A 22,523-nucleotide genomic window follows, 5' to 3' on the forward strand; every position below is an offset into this window, starting at 1 on the left:
TGGCCCTATCTACCTCACTCGCATGACCAGGGACACAGAGCAGGTCTCCAGGCATGGCACCTTGTCTGAGGCCCTGCTGTCTAATGCCGCTGCATCCTGGGGCAACCACAGGGGTGTTACTTGCACCCTGCAGGCCTGGATTGGGGTCCAGGGCCTCATTACTGGCTGTGCCCATCTGTTACCCTCATTCTCCATCCAACCACCAGCAGGCCCACTGTGGGGAGACCCTGCCCCAAGGCTGTGTCCACCTGTTGGCTGCCAGCATTTATTTATGTAGATAAGCACTGTCCACCACCCACCAGGGAAGGCAGGCACAAATCTCAGCCCACCCCCACGATGCCTGTGTGGTCCGCCTGTAGTTTCGCAGCATGGTTATTCAGGAACCCACCACTCGCCCCCTTGGGCATCTCCAAATGGGGTGGCGAGCTACGAGGTGGCACAGGGTGTGCCCAGTCCCCGGGAGAGGAAAGAGGAGAGAGGTGGAGTCCAGGGGGCCAGTATGGTTCAGCTCACATGGATGTAGATGGTATAGATGGGTGGGCAACTGTCAGGAGGGGTGGCATGACTGCAGACATCCACCAGGTGTCCCTGGGCACCACCCATGAGCTCCTTCTGTCTTCCGGCGCAGATGACCCCTCACTTCCCACTCAGATGGAGTTTTCTTGACAGTCACCCCACGCCCCACTCTGGGCCACACTGCTGGGCCTGAGGGCAGAGGCCCGGGTCTTTGAGGGACGTGCTGGGTGACCCTGGGCAATTGGCTGCCCCTGTTTGGGCCTCATTTTTCTCCTCTCTGATGTGGAGGAACCCTCCAGGGCCAAGTGCTATGTGGCCTGTTGGTCCCTCAGCAGTCCAGGCTCCCTTCATGCCTGCATGTGGCCTTGATGCCACCTCTCAGATGAGTACAGACCCTGCCGTGGTGGCTGTACAGCTAGGAGACGCGGCAGAGACTCAGCTCATGGGGCAGCTGGGGCCTGGGGCTGCTGGGCCCCCGGGCTGGCCTGGGCCGGGTGCCCATGGGCTGCTGAGCTCAGGGCCTCCAACCACTGCTGCTGCAGCTCGGCGGACGGGGCACTCAGGTACAAAGACTGCTGGGCCTGCTGCAGCTGCCACACGTGTCCAGCATCCAGCCTCTCTGCGGGGTCTGGCACACTCACCCTCCAGCCAGAGAGGGGGATGGCATGCAGCAGCTGGCCATCCTGCAGAAAAGGAGAGGAGCATCAGCACCTCGGCCCCTGGAGTCCTGGCATCACTAAATACCATCTCCCACAAGTGGGCAGCAGAAGGGTGATTCTGGACAGCCGGGGAAACTGAGGCCCTAGGGTCACATGAGCCACCCACCACATGGGGTTGGCCCCAGGCTGCATGGTCCAGGCCTATCTGGGCGCCGCGGGCTTGAGGCTGTGGGCTGCCGGAGCAGGGTGGACCCCCACTCCCAGTGTGGCCCAGCGGACAGAGGACACACCTGGCTGCCTCCTCGAAGGTGCAGCACCAACTCCAGGGAGTCCGACTCAGAGATGGCAGCCCACACCTTGCTCCAGGCTGTGCCGCCATCCGACACCTGCAGGGGGCCACAGAGCAGGCTGGGCAGGGGGTCCACAGTGGCTGGCTTCTGGGGACACAGAGGACAAGTCAGGTGGAGTCTCCCTTGTAAGAGCCACTCTCCAGGAAGCACCAAGGCCGAAGCTCTTGGGGGAGAGAGGAGGGGGAGACAGACTGGACAAGGCCTGGGCCAGCCTGAGCTTCCCCAGGGTCACTGCAAGGCCACTTGGGATTGGGCTGGACCTTCTAGGCAGTGAGACCACAAGAAGGGTCAGGACAGAAATAAAGATAAGGTAGGAAAAAATGGAACAGCAGGGAACCAGAATGTGGCAGCTGTTGATGATTTTCCTGTACACACACACCTCTCACATATAACACCACACACACCACACACATTCACACACACATATACACCCATACCACCCCCCCCAACACCCACACACACCTCACACACATTCACCACACACACAGTACACACAAACATACACATTCACATACACATCACACACACACACCACACACCCACCCCTCCCTTTCTTCTGATGTGTTTAGAGCAGTCATGGACACAACCCTTAGGTCATCAGGAAGCCCCTCAGACACACCTGGCAGAGCTGGTTCCTGCTTGGACCTGAGACCTGGGTCTCCCAAACACAGCATTTAAAGTGCATGGATGAGGGGGCCAAGGGGGCTGAGCAAGGGGCTCCTCTCTCCTCTATCGAGATAATCCTACACTCAGTTCTAATATACTGATGCACTTGACCTCTAACATACAGAGACCCTAACTGGGGCTCCAACCGGCCCACCCGGATGACCCTCCCTGGAACCTTTGGGAAGGGAAACTGACATTATAAATAGCTTCCCAGAAGACCCCGATGTGCAGTTGGCCTTGAGAATTATGCACTAGGTTATGTGGAGAGAATGGAAAAACGCACTTTTTTGGAAACCACATTCTCACTTTTCCAGCTTTCCTGTTACCTCAACAAATAGGTACAATGCCCTTGAAGGAGGGCCTGGAAGGCAGCAGCCATGCTCAGGAGGACAGGAGGTGAGAAGGGGTCTGGTGTCCTCACTGCCCCCTAGCCCCCTGATGGCTTGGGCAAGGCAGGGGCAGCATCTCCTTTCAGCAGGGCCTCCAGGCCTTCAATCAGAGTGACCATGAGTGAAGATGACACTTGTTCCCATCTGCTGTGGGCTGAATTGTTTGCCCTCAAACCCATATGTTGAAGCCCTAACCCCCCATGTGACTGTGTTTGGAGATGGGGCCTCTAAGGAGGTAATTAAGTTAAAATGAGGTCATATGTATGGGCTCCAATCCAATATGACTAGTGTCCTCATAAGACGTGGAGATTAGGACACAGACACCCACAAAGAGAAGACCGTGTGAAGACACAGGGAGAATATGTCCATCTACAAGCCAAGGAGAGAGGCCTCAGGAGAAACTAGCTTGCTGACACCTTGATCTCTGAATTCCATCCTCCAGGACTATGAAGAAATAAGTTTCTGTTGTTTAAGCTGTCCATCCTGTGGTATTTGTTATACAGCCTGAGCTGACTAATGCACCATCTAACTCCTGAGTGCAAATGGTTCCCAAGCTCTCAGCCATGACTGGATCCTAAGAGCCCAACACGCACACATGTGATATTTGGCATTCAACTGCTAGCTGCTCTCAGTGGCCTATGAACCCAACTGAGCTCTACCAGTCCTGGTCTCAGGGAAGACAACAGCTCTAGCACAGTCTGTCAAGGCTTCTGGGGTCTTGTGTCTGGAAGGCTCACCAGACCCAGCCCACCCACCTCTGTGCTCTGCTTGGGCTCCAAGGGGTCCTCGAGGCTGGGGCTCGAGGGGGCCACCGGCTGGGTCAGGAAACACTCTCGGCAGACACGGCTCTGCCTGCCGTTCTCGGCCTTGAACTCGGAGCACTTCCCACAGATGACCTGCAAGACAAGGGCACCTGTGACCCCAATGCCCAGGGACAGAAGACTATCCAGAAGGAGGCTGGAAGGAGAGGTGTTAACGGCATGTGGAAGGGAAGGGCTTGTCTGTGAGCCATGGGAGTCGGGAGTCTTGTCCACAGGGCAGAGACCCCAAGTCTGTCCCCTGCTGGGCCTCCAGGGCCTGCCTTCTTGCTCAGAAGGTCCAGGATCCAGGGGTCTGTGGGCATGGAAAGAAGATTGGGAGGAGGAACTAAGCACATGGAGGCCCCAGCAGCTGGCCTCCTCCCACCTGGACTCACCGCCCCGCACAACTTGCAGTGGTGCTTCCTTTTGGTGATGGAGTTGAAGGTCTCGCCGCAGCTGCTGCAGCCCTGCTTCTCCTTGTCACGTCTGGTCTTAGAGGACCCTCTCCTGGGCTCAAGCTATGGGAGGCAAACGGCTGCAGTCAGCTTCCCAGCGCATGTGGAGTGGCAGCTGTGCGATACACAGGCAATGCACATGCAGGGCAAGAAAGCCGGACGTGCAGAAGGGAATTAAGCAGGAGCCACACTGGCCATGGCCCCCTGCCCAGCCTCACTCCCCAGAAGCTGCCCTGCTGTCACACAGGGTGAGATTCCAAGGGGAACAGGAACTCTATGCTTGGAATGACTTGTCCCACCACAGAGGTCAGTGACTTTGCGTGTCTGCAAAGATAACAACCGGAACCCACACTGGGGGAAACGGTGGCTGCTCTGCACAGGAGCCCAGACGCCAAGGACTGGGGTGTCTGCACCCAGCATCCAGCCAGGTGGCCCTTGCTTCCACGCTCTGTCCTTCATTGGACCCCAGAGCATGGTGCCTGCTCCATGCCAGGCACTCAGGGGTGCGCAGTTGCCCACCCAACACATGCGAGAGCACTCTCCTGGGGTAGGAGCAGGGTCAGGGGCTGGACTCCCCTCTCTATCTCCTCCATGCTGCCTGAATTTCCCACAAAAGAGGTCAGTGATGAGTCCTTTCAGCAAGACAACGGGAAGTCATGAAACATGGTGTGTGTTCAGAGAGGTTAGAAGATCTTTAAGACTAGTCACAAGAACACACTATAAAATGCTTTTACTTCTTTTTTGTTTGTTTGTTTGTTTTCTTTTACATTTAAACAAGCTGTTTTGTGTAAGGTTTCTCAGAAAGTTTTACAAGAACCACATCAAACTCCTTGGAGCAAAGAGGAATTGGAGAGTGGCAGGCAGCAGTGGGAGAGAGGTTTTCATTTTATTCTATCACTTTACTTTAAAAAAAAAAAAGTATTTATTCCTCTTTTAGTTAAACATATTTACAAATTTAAAAAAAATCTGATGCAGTCTAAAACTAAGGAACAGTTATATAAATCATACATGGGAGGTAGATGTCAAGGCGACATGTTGGAAGACTGTTTAAAGGTGTCAAGTTATATTGCTAAGGGAAACAAGCAAGTTGCAAAATAACGTACAGTAGCGTATAATGTTTATACCAAAAAAAGTACGTGCATGAAAAAAAGACTGGAAGGAAGCACACCCTGATGATCTTATTGGCTGTTTGGGGTAGAGTTACTCTTATCTGACTCTCTTATCTGGATTTTCTCAAGTGTTCACCGAGAACAGCTTGTGAAAGAGGAAGAAAACCAAAAGACACGTAGAAAAGCAAACCAGCCACTCGCTGACCAGCCCCCCCAACCCCTCCCACCTCCTGCCTCACATTCCCATTGAGGACTGTGTTCCCTCTGCACTGTGGACAGCGGTTTGAGAGCTGGGTGAGGGAACCTATGTGGTCCGCTCTGGCTGCCTACCCCTGGCCATAGTGACATCAGTCGTGTCCAGGACGCCAGCCCCACCTGATGCAAGGGCTTGGGAGGTGAGCAGGAGGCAGGAGGGAGTGAAGGTGGGAGTGGGCACCGACCATGCAGGGTGAGGCTGGGGTGGGGGCTCAGTAGCGCTGTCTGATTAGGTTTCCCCATATGATTAGGAGTGGTGCAAGTTGGGGGACAGCTCCCAGGCCCTTGCCCTGCCCCTCATCAGCCATGAGACCCTGCACAAGTCACTTCTCCTCTCCAAGCTTGGTTTCCTCATCTGTAAAGTGGGGTGAGGAACCGCCCCTGGCCCTGAACCCTGTCACAGCACAAGAATCCTGACTGGTTTTGCTGATTGCCCTTACATGTAACCATGGCTCTCAGGAAATGCCCCATCGTTTGATGAAACAGCTTTCTAGCTTTGAACCGCCCCAGCCCCTTAGCATTTCCTCTCTGTGTGGGTAGGGGGCGCTGGGGTCCCAGCAGAAAACACAGTCAATTCACCACAAACTTAAGATTTTAAGAAATGTCACAGATATGTATCAAATTCCCCAGGATGTCAGAGCTAGAATGGCTACTGGAAGTGCTTGTCTCAACCTCTCCCCTGCACAGATGGGGAAACTGAGGCCCAGAGACACTTTTTCTGTTTAAAAGAGAAACACTTAAAATTAGTTTAACATTAGTGTTTCTGAGCAGAATAAAATGAGGTCTGAGATTTGTTTTAAAATATTCCAGAAGAAAGAAGAGTATGTGGGGGTGGGGTGAGGATAGGGGTGGAAAGACAGATAAAACATGAACAGCACAAAGTTGAAGCTGTTCCAGGCTGGTGTGGAGGTCTCACTGTCTGTTATTTCTACTTGTATGTGTCCAAAACTTCCCTAATAAAAATTTGAACAAAATAAGCTAAAAAATATGTTTAATATAAACTCTGCAAGTTTAAGGAGAAAGAGATGCACTGGTTGGGGGTGAGGGGGACCGAAGGGAGGGGCTTGGGCATTGGAGGCTGTTCCGGGCTGAACTGTGTCCCCCAAAAGTCACAGTTTGCAGTTCTAACCCCCAGCACCTCGGAATGTGACTGTATTTGGAGAGAGGGCCTTTAAAGAGGTGATTAAGGTAAAATGAGGTCACTAGGGTGGGCCTTAACCCAATATAACTGGTGTCCTTATAAGAAGAGGAGATTAGGACATGGACACACACAGAGGCAAGACTATGTGAGGACACAGGGAGAAGATGGCTATCTACATGCCAAGGAGAGATGCCTGTGAACAAAAAAAGAACAAAGAGTGCCACTCATCATCCAGTTATATAAGGGTTAAGATGCAACCACTGCAGTCACCCACGACAGTGCACCCTGGAGGGAATTCAGGATGCAAAAACAAGATGAGGCATTCTGTGTGTTGGAGAAACAGGCCCCGAGATAGATGCACATCTCAGAAAGAATTTCAGTGACCCCAGATTCTTGCATCTTCCCATGCAGAGAAAAACACTTAAAAGTATTAACTTGAGATATCCGTTCTTTGTGATATAGCAGGAATCTTTTACCAAAATGTATGCTTGACTACATGTATTTCCTAGCCAAAAAATTCCTACATATACTGGCTCCTCCCCTCCCTCTTACAAGCAGTTCCTCAGAGCTGTCTCCCAGGCTATAGTCCTCAGTAAGATCCTGAATAAAACTTAAACTCAACTCTTAAGTTGTGTGTTTTTCTTTAAGTCGACAGGCCTCAGGAGAAACCAGCCCTACCAACACCTTGATCCTGGACTTCCAGCCTTCAGAACTGTTAGAGAATAAGTGTCTGTGGCACTTTGTTAAGTAGCCTGAGCACACTATTCTGGCCTATGCTTCCCAGCTCTGCTGCCTCTGCTCATAGACCCCACTGTGGGCCCCACCACTGTGAGGCCAGTGCTGGCCCCCTGGTACGAGGAGCCCTGGGACCAGCTGGTGCCTCTGAGGGTGATAGGGACACTTGCTCTGCCCAAGACCCCATCCCCCTCCTCCTCCAGCTCATGACCCCTGACCCCATGGACACTGGGTGTAAGAAAACCTTGGGCCCCCTCTCAGTTTATTCCATGCAGCTCAGGACCACAGAGCCCTGTGGGTGGAAAATGGGTGGCACAGACCCGACAAGCAATACTGACGCTCCCCACAGCCACGTGCCTTACTGGAGGCCACCCCTGTCACCCGACCTTGGCTGCCAGCCACACTCTAGCCCTGAGGCACATCTGTCTGCCCCACTCAGGGCTCCTTCCCTTGAGACCATCTCTCAGGACTGCTGGGGCTCAGACATGAGAAGAGAGGGGAGGGGCCATCCCTGGGTCTGCCGTGGCCCAGGAGCCTCAGCCCTCTACCAACCTTCAAGGTGACCCTGCCATGCCTGTTTTCCAGGTGAGGACACCAAGGGCACTTGAAGTGGGAGTGGTCAGCGGCAGGGTGGTTGGATCAGCTGTTTTGCCTTCAAGCACTTACATGTGCTGCAGAACCTTGGCTCTCCAGACCCTGCGAACAGCGCTGAACAACTGCTGAGAACACAGGGAGGCCATGGGGGCTACTGGGGCATCCCTGAGGGGCAGGGCTGCCCACGAGATGGAGGAGAGGCTGTAGCGGGCCAGGGGTATGTGGCTAAGAGCTCAGCTCCTGAAGGTCAGCAGGGACCCCATCCTGGCCAGAGGGACCAGAGGGCAGTTCCTAGAGCCGGGCATCTTGGGGCTGGGGCTTGGAAGAGCGACCCATCCTGGCTTCCTTTTTTTGGCTGCAGTTCAGTGATCAGACAGGGTCTGAGTACCAGCTTTCTTGGCTGGGTACCAGCTTCCTCGGTGCTGAAGACTGTGAGCCACCATGGCCTACGCTTGACGCGGCTCCCCCAGGTAGTTCCCGACACCGAGGGCTGGTGACCAGGTGGCTGAGGTGAACCCACCTGCATCGTTGAGGACAGGTCTTCCTGGCCAACCATACTTCCTTTTTGGATGAGGATATAGAATAAGTCAACCAAAGGGAGGGGCTCAGATTTTCTCTTTGGATGTGGAGACATTGGAAAGGCCTGGGCCAAGTCTAACCAGGGAGGTGTGGAACCGTGGCTTCCCCAGTAACAGCCAAGCAACTTCACCCAAAGCGCTCCAAATGCACAAGCATGGGCCTGGGAGGTCTGTGCTGAGGGCCTGTTTTATTCAGCATTTTCTCTTCAGCAGATTCACTTACAAAGCAGGGAAGCAGGAGGAAAATTCAGGTAAGAATCGGGTCCCAAACAGTGGCCCTGACAACCAGCCTCAGAAGATGGAGCCACACAGTTATCATTGGTCCTAAAGGGTGTGGACATAGGCCTGGGTCTTAGGCCCGGCCCTGTGGCGGGTGCAGCCCAGGCCCTCTACCCTTCACAGGCAGCCCTGTCCCGGGCTTGGGGTGGAAGGGCGGCACTAATTTTGTGCACGCTGAGCGACGGGTGGCAGGGGTGGGGCCTTTCACGGCATCGCGGAAGGGTCCATGTGTTGCCATGGTGGGTCTGGAGCCCAGGGAGGCCTTTTGGACTCTGACATTTCTGTGCTTCCGTGAAGAGAGATGCAACTTTTGCAGAACGGGGAAGTTTTTGGATTCTGCAAGGCCCCCTTGCAAAACTTTCTGGTTTGGGTTTAGCTTTTCTTAGGAAAGAGGGCCTTGTGGGAACTGTGCGTCTGAGGACACCACCAGGAAATCAAATGAGCACACCAAGAGTGAGTTTACATTTCCTCTCCAAAAGCTTACATCTGGCATGTTGTAGCAAAGATCACTCTTTCTAGTGCCAGAATTAAAACCCACTTTGGGGTACTTTCCACATATATCCACTGAGCACATCTCGGACTCACCCAGTATGGCAGGAGCTTCATTGAGCTCTCTCTCTTCTCCCCACCCAAGGGAAGGTAAGGGTAGAGGCGGAGGAGTTGCCCAAGGCCTCATGTCAGGACCCACTCCACGTGTTAAAACATTAAACATGTGACCTTCAGGTCCCTTCCAGCTAGAACATTCTCTGATGGGCACTGCCTGTCAGGTGTGCCAGCCCCACCTCCTGCTCCTCTCTCTCTGCCTTGGCACTGGATCTTCCTCAGCCCTGTCTCCCTGACCACACAGCCCGCAGCCACTTCCACTTTTCCCTGCATCCACGGACTGAGGCCTGCCTGTGGACTCACCCTACAAAGAATGGGGGTTGCTCACAGCCCTTGATGCCCTCCGGCCTGCCCCAGGCCAAGGGTCGGATAGCAGAGGGCCCTGCAGGGGGTCCAGCTCAGCTCCCCTGCAGAGGCAGGGAGAAGCAGTGCTTCATGCAAAGGGCCATCATGGAGGTTGTCAGAAACCCTGGCCAAGGGACCCTGGAGCTGATTGGAAAGCTGCAGAGGCCCCATCTGTCATTTTTCTCTGGGCAGTTAGTTACACAGATGAAGCTTGAGTGTGCAAGCTGCTTTTCATGACATTCCTAGACGTTCCAGAAAGGAGCCCAATAGCACACTGCCAGCCTCACATGCACAGTTTGGTGATTCAGAAAGCTGATGGTGGGTTGCTTCATGTGAGAAACATTTGTCGGTGACTCTAGGGTCAGCCGCGAGGGCTTCACAGATGAGGCCTTGGGGCAGAGTAGGCATAATTGAGGCATTCTGCACAGAGGGGATAGCAGGTGCAAAGGCCCTGGGACACGGCCAAGTGAGGGAGGCCAGGGCATGGTGGGGGAGGGTGGGCTGGAAGGAAGCCAAGGCCAGACAGAGCCACAATGCAGGAAGCCCCTCAGGGAGTTTGAGGGGCTGTGACAAGACCATCTCTCCCCTGCTGATAGTGCTGCTTTCAGATTTCCTGACTCTGAGTTCAAACAAATTAGCACAGGCTCCTTTTGGTTCTCGCAGTACCACCATGTGGCAGCAGTAGCACTCAAATAAGGGGGTTCCCTCCTCTCACTTGGTCCCTGAAGCCCATGATGCCCTAGAAACGCTCCATCCCTCCCTGGGAGCCCAAAAACTTCTCAACGTTTTCCCAGTGCCGGCAGTCAGAGACACGTTGGGTCAGGGGTCGTGTGGTGACCTGGCAAAGCTTCTGCTCTTGTAACAGAGCAGAGGACTGGGGCATCTGGGCACATCTGTTCTGGGGCCTCAGCAGGGGCTCAATGCTACCCAGCAGCATGGATCGTGTGGGAGGAGGGGACTAGTTTTCTTACTAAAAATCTACATCAGGACAGGAACACTTACTCCCCATGATGAACTAGACATCCGTCCCTCCCTCTGCTGCTGTCCCAGGAAAGTCAAGTCCCACCACAAGGCCTTTGAGCCAAAGGCCAGGTCTCCTCACCTATCAAGCCCGTTTCCTCTTCTTAAAATGGGTTGACCCTAACAAGTGCCAACCCAGAATGGCTGTGATGACCAGCAGGGTGGCCCTTGTAGCCAGAAAAGAAGGAGCTCTGCAAGTTGGTGCTAAATTCAGGCAGACTTTGCTGTCCAACTGGGGAGCACCTGCCACCAAGGGAGTGCTGGCCCAGATGAGGGATGTGAGATAGAGAAGTGGGGGGGAGGGAAGGAGAGGCAGGCACAGTGAAGAGAATGTGGGGGCAGTACCGACCCACCCATGGAAGAAGTTCCCCTTTAGGAGCAAACCCCCTGTTAGGGGTCAGGCTGGGGCTCAGGCCTCCACTCATTCCTTCCGAGCCTGGAAAACTGAGGGATAGGGCAAAGCGAGGATGCCCAGGAGAATCCCCTCTCAGGATGCAGGGTACAGCACCTCCTTGGTAGTCTAGGCTTATAAATGTCATCAGACTTCACGACTGTTAGGCCCAGTGGTTAATAATGATGCTTCCCTGTACTGGATACTCACTGCATGCAAGGCGCATACATTTACCCTGTTACTAATCTCCCAAACTGACAGAGCAGGAGGGACTCGGGCATAGTCCCGTGGCCTGGCCCTGTCAGGGTGGGGACATGGACACAGGCTATCTGACCCTGGACCACGCCTTCTCCGCCCACATTGACTGAGCCTCCTGAGGGCCAGGTACTGCCTTGATCCACATTTCATCCAGGCATACTTTACCTGTGGTAAAGAGCACAAGTCTTCAGAAGAACTCAGCTGTGTAACCTTCACCCACCCAAGGAAATGGACATTTGGGTCCCAGCGGGCTTGCCCCAACCCTCCACCAACAGGCCCCAGGGGCCATCAGTGCGAGGACCCAGGTCACATGGAAGGGGGAGGCTAAACCCTCACCCTCAGGTCACCCTGGTCTGACCCCAACTTCCACCTCCCACCCCTGTCAAAGCTGGGGGGGTCACTCACCCCTGCAGCACCCGCTCCACCAGTGGCTACCACTGCAGGCACCTCTGAGTTGGCGCTCACCATCTGGAGGGGACAAAGACAGCTGGCATGAGCAGAGGTTCCGTGGCCACATGCTGACATCCAATGCACTGTTGGAATGCCACCATTCCTTCTGTCTGGTCACAGGGTCAGGAGGAAGACTGTCGGGGCCTAGTGTCTGCTATGACTTTGGGAATCTGTCCTTCCTGGCCTGAAGGCATCTCAGAAGAGTTATCATTTCCCAGCTGGGGTGGAGGGCGGTGGGCAGGTATGAACCTCCTTGAGGCCCACCAGGCCTAGCCAGCTGCATCACACCATGTGAGGTGGCCCTGGCCTCTAGCTCTTTCCTCAGGCATCTGTGGAGAGCTCGGTGCCCTGCCTTCTATGGTCAGGCTCTGTCTCTGCACCAACTTTAATGGCAGGTATGGGGTGGGGCGGGGGGGTTCTGTTTCCAGGTCACCTCTTTTCAAGGTAGGGGACAGTACGTTCCCTGCCCGGGACAACACAAAGTTTTCTTCTAAAATAGTCCAGAAAGCAGACAAAATGGAGATTTGATGCAAATATTAAGTGGATAATGAGGTGGCCTGTGGGCCACAGACCAGTGAGACCACAGGGAGGGCCAACCAGGTCTGGTGTCTGGGACTCAGGGCTGCTCAGCCAGGCTGGGCTGGGTATCCCTTAGCTTCAGGGATGTCCCTGAGGCATGGAGTGAGGGACCCTCACTGTGAAGTCATGTTTGGTTGTACCCAGACAGAGGGAATGGCCAAGGCCTAGGGTGGACCCATCTGGCCCTGGGTGGGGATCCTGCTTCCTGGCTCCCCCCAGGCCTGGGGACAGTTTCCCATGGGGAGCAAGCTACCCCTGCTGATAAGATCACAGCCCCTAGGTGCATGTGATAGGACAATGCCTCATGTAGCAGCTTTATCCAGGCCTGTCCTTCCCTCCCTCCTGTCCAAGCGCTGACCACCCCAGCTACGAGGTACAAGGGTTCCCACATGCATGCTCAATAAAGGTGGGCATGAGGAGAGCATGGGGACCAGCTTCCCTCCGAGACACCAGTCCTTGTGCAAAGGGCCTGGGTCACCCCAGGGACACTGGCACTCACAGGCGGGTCTGGAGTGAGGGAGGAATCCTCATCCTGGCCGAAGGAGCCACTGAAGGCCTTGAAAGTCTGGCTGTTCTGCTTGTGCTTCTCAATGGTGGCCTCAATGACCTGAAACAAAACCACAAAGAACAAGGGCCCTCAGAGAGCATTCCAGGAGGGTGAGGACAAGGGTCCTGCGGTCATTGCGTTTTCCCCTGACCAACAGGCTCACATGTCCTCTGAGATGAGGAAACGAGGCTCAGGGATGTGATCAGTGACTGACCAGGTCCCCATTCCAGTCTCCATGGGTCCCAGTGCCACCCCACATGCAGTACTCCAAGCCAAGAGCAGATGCTCTCGGAACATTTTATATGGATTCGAGGCCATGTTTCCATTTCCTGCAACAGCATTCCCATCTAATATCTGTTTCAATTTCCTTTTTCTCTTCTCACTCAGATTTCTGTCTTACGAATTTTGGGAGCCACAAATCTAATGGTTAGCATTTGGCCTGGTGGTGGTCTGCCAACCTCGGTCACTGCCTTGGCCTCCACTCTGCCGTGGCCCTCCTGACCTGTGCCCCTACCATGGCTGGTTCTGAGCTGAGCCTGCTCTGGCTGCCCCAGGACGCTGCCTGGCCTGTCTCTGGAAGCACAGGCTCCGTCCTGGGAGTCAAGCTGCTCGTCCTGCAAGACCCACTGCTCCTGCCAGCCATGTAGAGAAGGACAACATGGACCCACCTTGGAGCTGCCAGACAGTGGAGATCCTCCCCAGGGTGAGGGCACCTCCCTGCATGCCCACCTCCAGGCCTTTATGTTTATTTGTTTACTGGGGAGCCCCAAATAAGAGAATGGATTCAAAGGTTTGTGGAGTCTGAAGCTGCTTATAAACTTGGTCACCCCATCACTTCAAGGTGGATAGATGGGTGGGTAATACCTGGGGGGACACGGAGCCATCCCATCCCTTGCTCCAACATGAAATGGCCATACCGCTCAAGAATTTGGTCATTTGGTTACTTTAAAACTTTAGGAGTTTCACCTGAATCCATTCTTTCTTTTCCTCTTCTGTCCTATAAAAGCCAAAAGAGTATTTTATTCATTTAGTCTTGGATACTGACTGTAAACCACCTGATTCCTCTCAGCCCTGCAGTACATGCCTGCGCTGCTCACTGTCTGGAAGTGCAACTCAAGGCTTGGGAGAGTGGTCCCAAAGGCTCTGGAACACTGTGGCCAGTATCACCAGGTGCAGTCAGGTGAGGTTAAGCGTGGCCTTGTGGGTGCAGGTGGGGTCAGGTATGGCCAGATGAAGTCAGATGTGGCTGGATGTGGTAAGCTTGGTATGCAGAGCCCTCTGCAGGGGATGTAAATCAACACTTCCCTGGGCCACAATGGGTCATTGCAAAGATCTCACATCATTGGCGGAAGTGAGAGATGGGCTCTCCCAAGCCCTGCCACAAGTCACGCACCATCTTACAGGGTAGTGTGACAATAGCCACCAAAATTTAAAGTGGACATGCTACCCTTTGGCCAGCAATTTTACTCCAGATGGAAGTAACGACACATATGTACAAAACTTGGTTCATGGATACTGCTTGCAGCACCATTTGCAACAGCAAGACCCCAGAGGACCTAGGTGCCCGTCAATGGGAACCAGCCAATGATCATATTGGAAAATTATGCTGCTTTAGAAAATGGTGCTCATATATGGGATGATTTCTGATAAATTAAATGAAAAAAGCAAGATGCAGAACAGACTAGATAGAAAATGGTCATCTGTGATTTAAAAAATAGATACAGGGCTTCCCTGGTGGCGCAGGGGTTAACAATCGCCTGCCAATGCAGGAGACAAGGGTTCGAGCCCTGGTCCAGGAAGATCCCACATGCCGTTGAGCAACTAGGCCCGTGCGCCACAACTACTGAGCCTGCGATCTAGAGCCTGTGAGCCACAACTACTGAGCCCGCGTGCCACAGCTGCTGAAGCCCATGCGCCCTAGAGCCCGTGCTCTGCAACAGGAGAAGCCACCACAATGAGAAGCCTGAGCACCACAATGAAGAGTAACCCCTGCTCGCTGCAACTAGAGAAAGCCCGGAGCAGCAACAAAGACCCAACGCAGCCAAAAATAAATAAATAAATAAATAAATTTATTTTAAAAATAAATAAACAAAATAAAAAATAGATATATATGTATGGGGACAGAAATTCCGGAAGGATACTTCAGAGATGGTTAAGAATGTCTTCTGGAGGTGGGGAACAGGGGGTGGGCAGAGGCTTAATTTTCCTTGACTTCCCCTTAGTACTGTTACATTTTAAACCACAAATAAGCGAGTAAAATGAATAAAAACACATCGAAAGGTTATCCAGTTTAGAAAAGGAAGCCATCTGCTAAAATTTCAGGTCAAACACATTCACACAGCAGCAGACACCAAGGCAGCTGAAACCTACCGAGTTTGTAGCTCCAGGGACCTTTTCTTTCCAGTTATGATGAATGTGTGGGCTGCATTTGACTTGACGACATCCTGCACCTGAAGGCATACAACAAAGGACAAAACAAAAACAGTAGGTCACTTTTAGCAGGTCCTGAACTGTGGACTCACACTCTCAGACTTGGAGGTCTTTCCCTGAGAAGTGGGGCGCAGAGGTGACCCAGTGAGTCTGCAGGGAAGTGCTCGGCTTAGGGTCATGGTTGCTGCGGGCCACTCCATGAGTCAGTCCATGGCGGAGGGTGGACCACCGACCTACTCAGGCAGGGCTAGGACCACTCATCCACTGTTCTTGGAACTGTGCCAGCCAAATCTGCCTGCTCTCAGGGCTTCCCAGGAAGTCAGCCCCAGTGCCTTTCCCCACAAAGTTACCCACAGGCACCCCCGACACAGGGATGGGAATCTTAGGAGAAGAGCCAGGAGGATCTCCACTACTCTGCTGGGGTTTCTGAGGCCCCATGGGCAGGTACCTTGGATCTGCCGGTGTCTGCAACAGGGAGCCTTCCCTCATCCCCTCGACACCGCACTCCCACAGCCCTTGGCTGAATGTGGCCCACAGGCTGGCCACTGTCAGAGGGAATTTTTTGTATCACTAATGCACCCCTTCACTTTTTAGAGTAACTAAATACTTTGATTTAGCCAGTATTTTTGGAGTGCCCGTTAATTCAAAGCACTCCCCCACAGGAGAGGGGGACTGACTCCAGCTCCAGCAGCCCCACAGCACGAGACATCGATGGACTCAAGGAATAGGGACAGCAGGAACAACAGGTCATCTGGACCTTGGATACAAGTGCCTGCAGAACCTCATCTGGGCTCCAAATTGGTGCAGGAGTGGAGAGAGCATGGGACCAAGGACCAGGGAACAGGCAGGATGGGCACCCCATCTGCATTCACCCCAAGTTTCCCTTAGAGTCTGTAAATGGGGCCCTTAGGGCTGACTTCACAGGGGACGGGAGACGACCCAGGTCCTGGCATTGTCCTTCATCCTGCCAACATGAATCCAGCAGCGCACTGGCAGGTAGGCCAAGTGGAGGGACAGGGGATCCTGCCCATTCAGCCCAGGATGCTAGGCCAAGGCGCCCTCAGAGATGTTCCCTCACGCCTGGGTCAGGATAGAAGCAAGGCCCAGAGAAGCAGGCAGGCAACCAGTTGCACAGCAGTGAGTGCTTTGGTGGCTAAAGCGCTGTGTCCCTACATCTGCTCTGTGCTTTCCCAGGGGAACAGATTGGTGGGAAGGGCTCACCCACCTGGAGGCCGGAAATGTCCATCTTCTCCCGGACACTGAACTTCTGGCCCATGAGCCGCAGTTTGGGCACACAGTAAAGGATCATGCTGTTGAACTGCGATAATGACAGGCAGGTATGGGATGAGGGGCGGTTGACTCCACAGAGGAACACCCCAGGGAGGAGGTGGGGCGTGGCTCTGGCAGGAGTGGGCAGGGCTAGGCGGGGCTGGACTGAATGTGGGCGTGGTGAGGGCATGCTGGGGGTTGGACTGGGGGAGTGGCTTAGCGGTGGGGCGTGGCTCTGCAGCTGGTTGGGCCTGGGTTGGGTGAGGGTGTGGCTGAGTGGCTGGGTTGCCCGGGCTCTGCACCTGGGCTGGGTGTGGCATGGCAGGGGCGTGGTTCTGCAGCTGGGCTGGGCAGGACTGGGCAGGGCTGGGTGTGACCGGATGGGGGCTCACCAGGAAGAGGTGGCGGTCCTGGGTCGTGCCATTCTTGGCTGATAGCTTCTGGATGTGGCCCTCCTTGATCAGCTCGTTTGCAGGGTTGACGATGTCCTCCTCCCCACCCAGTCTCTCGTACACCTCCAAGAGCTTGTGCATTTTCTCCTGAGAGAGACACGGGGAAAATTAGATAAAAAGGATCTAGAGTGAAATGTCACCTGTTTAGGTTGCCATGGGTGCCCCACTGTGGGCCTGACCTCAGGCCCATCTGGTCTGGGGGCTCCAGACCCAGTCCCGGGGACAGGCAGGTAATGAGGACACAGGACGTGGACCACACATAGCAAGAGCTGCCCCAAGACAGGCGGCCTGTCTCTCATTTCTCCCTTTTGAGAGATATGGGGTCAAAGAAATATTTCACTTTCTTTTTCCTCTCAGAAAACAACAGTGTCCATGTGAAAGTAAATAGGTCTCAGGACTGAGGCAACCAGGGCTGGGTAGGGACTGTGGCGGCCTGGAGAGCCGGCCCACTTAGGGGGCACCTCGCCTCGTCCCAGGTTGCAGTGTGGGCCTGGGGTTTTCAGAGTTTTCCAGTAAAGCCAGGAATTTGGATTCTCCTGTGAAATGACCTGATCTCTAATTCTGGGCAAGGATTTAGAAATTCTTACACCATGTCCAGGCAGTGTGCAGGCCAAACAAGGGCCTGTGAAGACAGGGCCCACTGGGTCAAAAGGCATTGGTATGGGCTAGGAGGCCTCCCCATCGGCAGAGCCTATTACTCGGGGGCGCGTTAGATCAACAAGAGGACACCATCTCCTCCACCTTCAGGCTGTATTTGGAGGTGGGGCCTTTGGTAGGTGATTAAGTTTAGATGAGATCATGGTCATGGGGTGGGGGAGGGGTGGGGGCATGATGAGATTAGAGCTCTATTAAGAGAGACACCAGAGAGCTCGCTCTCTCTTTTTGCCATGTGAGGACACAGCGAGAAGGTGGCTGTCTACAAGCCAGGAACCAAATCCGCCAGCACCGTGGTCTTGGACTTCCAGCCTCCGGAATGGTGAGAGTAAATGTCTGCTGTTTAAGCTGTCCAGTCTACAATACTTTGTTAGAGCAGCCCCAGCTGACAGAGCTTCAGTGAGTGAATGAACGAACAAATGAATGATGCTAACACCAAGAGCTAACATTAAATTATGCCAGGTCCTGTTCTGAGCACTTTATGTAGAGTGATTTAATCCCCACAACAGCCCAATGAGACAGATTCTGTCAGTGACCTCATTTTACAGATGGGGAAACTGAGGCATGGAGCGCTATATAACTTACCAGCAATCACCAAGCTAGTAAGGGACAGGCCTGTCTGGCTCTCAGTGGAGCCTCTGTGTTCCTGGGGGACAGGTGGGTGAGTATGCATGCTGACAGTGCCTGGCCCACCCTGTGCCCTCCCTGCCCCAAACTACTGGTCCCTCGGGCATCTTCCAGGGTTGCCCACACTCACCATTTTCCGAATGGCAGCGTTGGAGTGGTTGGCAGCTGTGGAGATGAGCTCCAAGGACCCTGCAGGAAGAAGACAGAGTCAAGCTGCAGGGCGCCTGGTGACTCCACCCAGGTAGTTGCCCCACGAGGCTTAGTGTCAGGTTCTGCCCTGCTCCTGCCCTTTCCCACGGCTGTACCAGGCTGCTCATGAGACCTGGCCCTGGGTGTGGGGGTGCGACCCTGCAGACGCATCCCATTTGCTGGGGGTCCGCCAGGGCTGGCATGCCACTCCCCTGTGCAGACCTTGCCCCATGCTGCCCGCCAGCTGCTGCCCATGCACCAGGAGCAGCCTTGCCAGCCCCATAAGGTCCTCCGTGGGGCCTAAGCTCTGCCAACACTTAGCAGCCCCCTCCACAGAACCATCATCCACCCCTCGTACTACAGTGGGGGCAGGGGCGGTTTTCCCTTACACTTAGACTCTCAGTCACCTCCTTGTTTAGGGGTCACTTGGAGCTCTCTCCGTCTCTCTGTCTCTATCTGTCTCTCTGTCTCTATCTCTTTGTCTCTCTCTTTCTGTCTCTGACTCTCTGTCTCTCTCAATGTGGGTTTTCAGCAGGGGCCCCAGCTCCCACTGCCCAGGAGCTCCTCAGCCTGTGGCCGGCTTGGCTCACTCTCTGCATCCTTCCAGTCTGGGGCATCCTCTGGGAGCCTCTTCAGATAGTCCTTGAGCAGCAGCTCATAACGGGGGACCCTCTGCACGGGCTCCAGCATATGGTGCTGCAGCGTCAGGTTTCCGCACATCTCCTGCTTCTGTGGGGGAGATAGAAGCAGTGTGAGGCACCCATGGACACATGTGTGGATCCCCCAGGAGGCTGCCTGGAGTACTGTACCCAACTGACTGCAGACCACATCTTACAGCAGAGGAAACTGAGGCTTGGAGAGGTTGAACGATGGAGTAAGGAGCTGGACCCAAGGCAGGGCTGCTCTAGACCCAGCGCTGGCCTTTTTATACACATCCTCATTGGAGACTGTCTGTGGGGACAGCTGGGAGGGCCCAGACATAAGTGAGGGGGTGAGCGTGCAAGGAGTGCAGGCAAAAGGGGAGAAGGAAACACTCTGATAGTATCAGAGCTATCCTCTCTGGGGAGGGACAGGGATGCTGGGAGATGCAGGGGGATCTAGGACCCTATGCTGAGAAATCATGGGTGACCTGATTACAGTGGGATCTGGGGAAAACCCAGAAAGTTATCAAGGGGCCACCCCAAATCCGAGCCTGGCCTCCAAACCCTCAGCAGAGAGGGACTCTGTGCCCATTAACCTTTCAGGGTACAGTGAGGAATGTAGGTGCACGTATGCATGTGTGAACACATGTGTATGTACACATATGCACATGTGCCTATGTATTACGTGTGTGCATGTACGCATGTATGTGCATGTGGCACATACTTAAAATATTTTTTAAAGAATTACTTTATTTAAAATTGGTGAATGTGGCTAATTAAAACCCCAAAAGTTTGTATGGAAAACAAAATCATACATAAAGTTAAAAAATAAAACATCAATGGAGAAAAATAATTTGCAACACATTTGACAGTTAACAGCTGACATTCTTAGCATATAAAAACCTCATGAATCAATAAGAAAAAGACCAACATGGCAGTAGACAACAGCAACCAGAGGTGTGAACAGGCTGTTTGCAGAAAAAGAGAAAGAAAAGATCAATGCAACATTTTCCTAAGTGCTTCCACTAGCCATTGAGGGATGCTGTGGAGGGAGACCAGCATGTTTGGATCCAGGTCCTATTGAATAATAGTTTGTGATGACACAGATCGCACAAACTTTTTGAGCCACGATTTCCTCACCCATGAAATGAGAATGATGATTTGTCTCTGGGAGTTATTTTAAGGATCAAAACATCAATAGAGCATCTGGACACATCCCACAATTTTACTGATTTTCTCCATGTTGAAACACAAACCCAGCACTGTGCCCGTGAAGCAGAGGTGGGACCGCCCTACCTGGATGCCTTGGATAATGTCCTTAAATACCAGTGAGCGCTGGGTCCAGGTGCTCACCAGCTCCACGGCCCGGTCAAAGTTCTTGACATATTCACCATACATCTTGAGGAATGGGGCCAGCTTCTGCAGGATGTCTCCAAGCCGGGGGTTTGTGTCCCTTTGTGGGGGAGTGAGATCGTCAGACAAACAGCTCCAGTGAAGGGCCACGGTGGGCCAGGGACTTCACCAGGGAGCTATGGGACAATGGCCTGACTCCCAGCTCTGTGTGATGGTGGGCAAACTGGTCACCTTCCCTAAGCCTTACTTTCCTCCCCTGTATCACATGGGATGGAAAATAGTGTGTTACCTAGAGGATCATGTAAAGTACTTCAACCGTGCAGTCATAGAACGATTGCTCAAAACCAGGAGTTGCTAGTAATAATGGAATCACTTTAATGATGAGCCACAGTTATCAAAAAGAATCAAGAAAACCCCATTATACTTCTTCTGTATGAGCAAAGATTAGGAACAATGGGGCAATCTAACTCTGGCAATGTCATGGGAAAGCAGCACTGTGTAATAATGAATGGTTTGGACAGGGATTTGGAAATAAATTTCAAGGAGCAGAAAATATATTAATAACCTTTGACTTTAGAACTGTGGGGGATTTATCCTAAAGAAATAATCAAAAAGAAAAAAAAAAGGCATATGCATAAAGTCATCCTCTGCAGCATTACTAGGAACGTGCACTCAAAGGCCCACCACCTGTGAAGACGGATGGACAAGCTGCTGGACTCTCGTACCATTATTATACAAGGAGTGTCTGTGTGCTGACAGTCTCTCCAGGGCCTTGAGGAGAAAACTCATATCTAGCAGGTGTGCACTGCATCAGACAGAAAGCCAGTCTAGCCCTGAGCTTTAACCTCATGGCCTTGGACACAGTATAACCTGCTCTGCAGGTGGAGCATGTCTTTCTAAACATTTACAAATTGCCCTGGACCCTCGCTGAGCCTTGCAGGTGCAGGGAAACCCCCAGTCAAGCCCCCTGGCCTCTGTGTTCTCCCTGGCCTGGCTGCAGCTTGGATAATGGCCTCTTCCCCTCTTACCACAGGAGAACCACACACTGGCTCAAGTCAGGCCAGTGAAGAGGGGAGACAGCAGAGACCCCAAAGCAAAGCTGCAGCAGCACCCAGAACAGAGGGGGAAGCACATAATGTGGAGAATGGCAAGCTGGGGGCCATGCCGGTAATGTTTCATTATCATTTCTTACAGCTGGGCAGTCCCTCTGCTACAAATGAACGGAAGCGGCAGAGGGACAGATGGACAGCCCTCTGGGGACACTGCTGAGGAAGAAAAACATCTCATTTTTTAAAGCAGAGGTGCAATATACACTAGGAGGGAAAATAAACCAATAAGCACTGTCTATTCACTGGTGTTTGCAGATGGCAAACCTCACTTAAATTCCACAAAGCCCTGAGCAGGTATTAAAGCCCCTTTAGTTTGCAGATGAAGAAGCTAAGACACTGAGAGAGCTTGGGGTCAGGGTTGGCCCAGGACCCTACAGAAAGAGAGCCCAGGGCACTATGAGGCAGGCTACCCAGGTGCCTCCTGGCTTTTGGGCATGCAAACCCCAGATTTAGAGGCTGCTTGGCAGAGAGTATTCAACAAAACCACTGCAATAGTATCACCATGACCCTCAACCACTAAGGGCATTGGAGCCAAACTCCCTGGAGATGCCAGCCCCTACACTTCCCGGGCACCATGAGCTGCACTTACCACTCATTCATGATCCGTGTCTGCAGCTCAGGCAGGAGGAACTGCCCGTGGAAGCAATAGATGGAGGAGATGTTAGAGAAGATGCCTGTGGTGACTTCCGAAGGGATCCCTGCTTCCATCAGTTGGGTGCAGAAAACCTGGGCACGGAGAAGCCCATGCAGTGGTCACTGAGTGTGGGTCACTGCAGATGGTTATGATCATGCTTCTGCTGCAGGTATGGGAGCTCAAGAGAGGCTGCCATTGCCTTATGTTTTCTTAGTGAACCTTCCACTTCATCAGACTGGCTCAAAGAACCTTATGGTCTTAAAGCAAGCTTACTTATGGCTAAGAATTGGGGGTGAGGCAGGGACAGTCCCCTCTAGATAGGGACAGGCCATCTTTCTTCCATCTGCCTTTCAAGGGAAATGGATGGTCCTGATTTCCTTTCTTTGCTTTGTGAGCTACAAACAGAAGAAGCACCTGTCAAAACCCAGTTTCTGTTGGAGTTTTAC

The 22,523-nt window shown here is 53.2% G+C and overlaps 1 protein-coding gene across 6 annotated transcripts in view; it reads right to left on the bottom strand.

The window, feature by feature from the left end:
• Positions 1-251: 251 nt before the first annotated feature.
• Positions 252-22,523, bottom strand: part of FGD3 (FYVE, RhoGEF and PH domain containing 3) — a 44,983-nt gene continuing 22,711 nt past the window's right edge. For 2 of the 6 annotated variants that reach the window (XM_082470119.1, XM_082470124.1), the window contains exons 5-18: positions 22,033-22,169; positions 20,278-20,434; positions 18,931-19,069; positions 18,282-18,340; positions 16,811-16,957; positions 16,375-16,467; positions 15,090-15,169; positions 13,686-13,716; positions 12,672-12,779; positions 11,549-11,611; positions 3,776-3,898; positions 3,336-3,476; positions 1,466-1,612; positions 252-1,199 (exon numbers count right to left, since the gene is read on the bottom strand). In XM_082470119.1, the coding sequence (XP_082326245.1) occupies positions 957-1,199; positions 1,466-1,612; positions 3,336-3,476; positions 3,776-3,898; positions 11,549-11,611; positions 12,672-12,779; positions 13,686-13,716; positions 15,090-15,169; positions 16,375-16,467; positions 16,811-16,957; positions 18,282-18,340; positions 18,931-19,069; positions 20,278-20,434; positions 22,033-22,169 (1,668 nt within the window). In that variant the 3' untranslated portion in view covers positions 252-956. The remainder of the gene's footprint in view (positions 1,200-1,465; positions 1,613-3,335; positions 3,477-3,775; positions 3,899-11,548; positions 11,612-12,671; positions 12,780-13,685; positions 13,717-15,089; positions 15,170-16,374; positions 16,468-16,810; positions 16,958-18,281; positions 18,341-18,930; positions 19,070-20,277; positions 20,435-22,032; positions 22,170-22,523) is intronic. The other 4 variants (XM_082470121.1, XM_082470120.1, XM_082470122.1 and 1 more) reach the window with 4 other exon arrangements.

The sequence above is a fragment of the Balaenoptera physalus genome (genome assembly GCF_965194825.1).
Source record: "Balaenoptera physalus genome assembly, chromosome: 7".
NCBI lineage: Eukaryota > Metazoa > Chordata > Mammalia > Artiodactyla > Balaenopteridae > Balaenoptera > Balaenoptera physalus.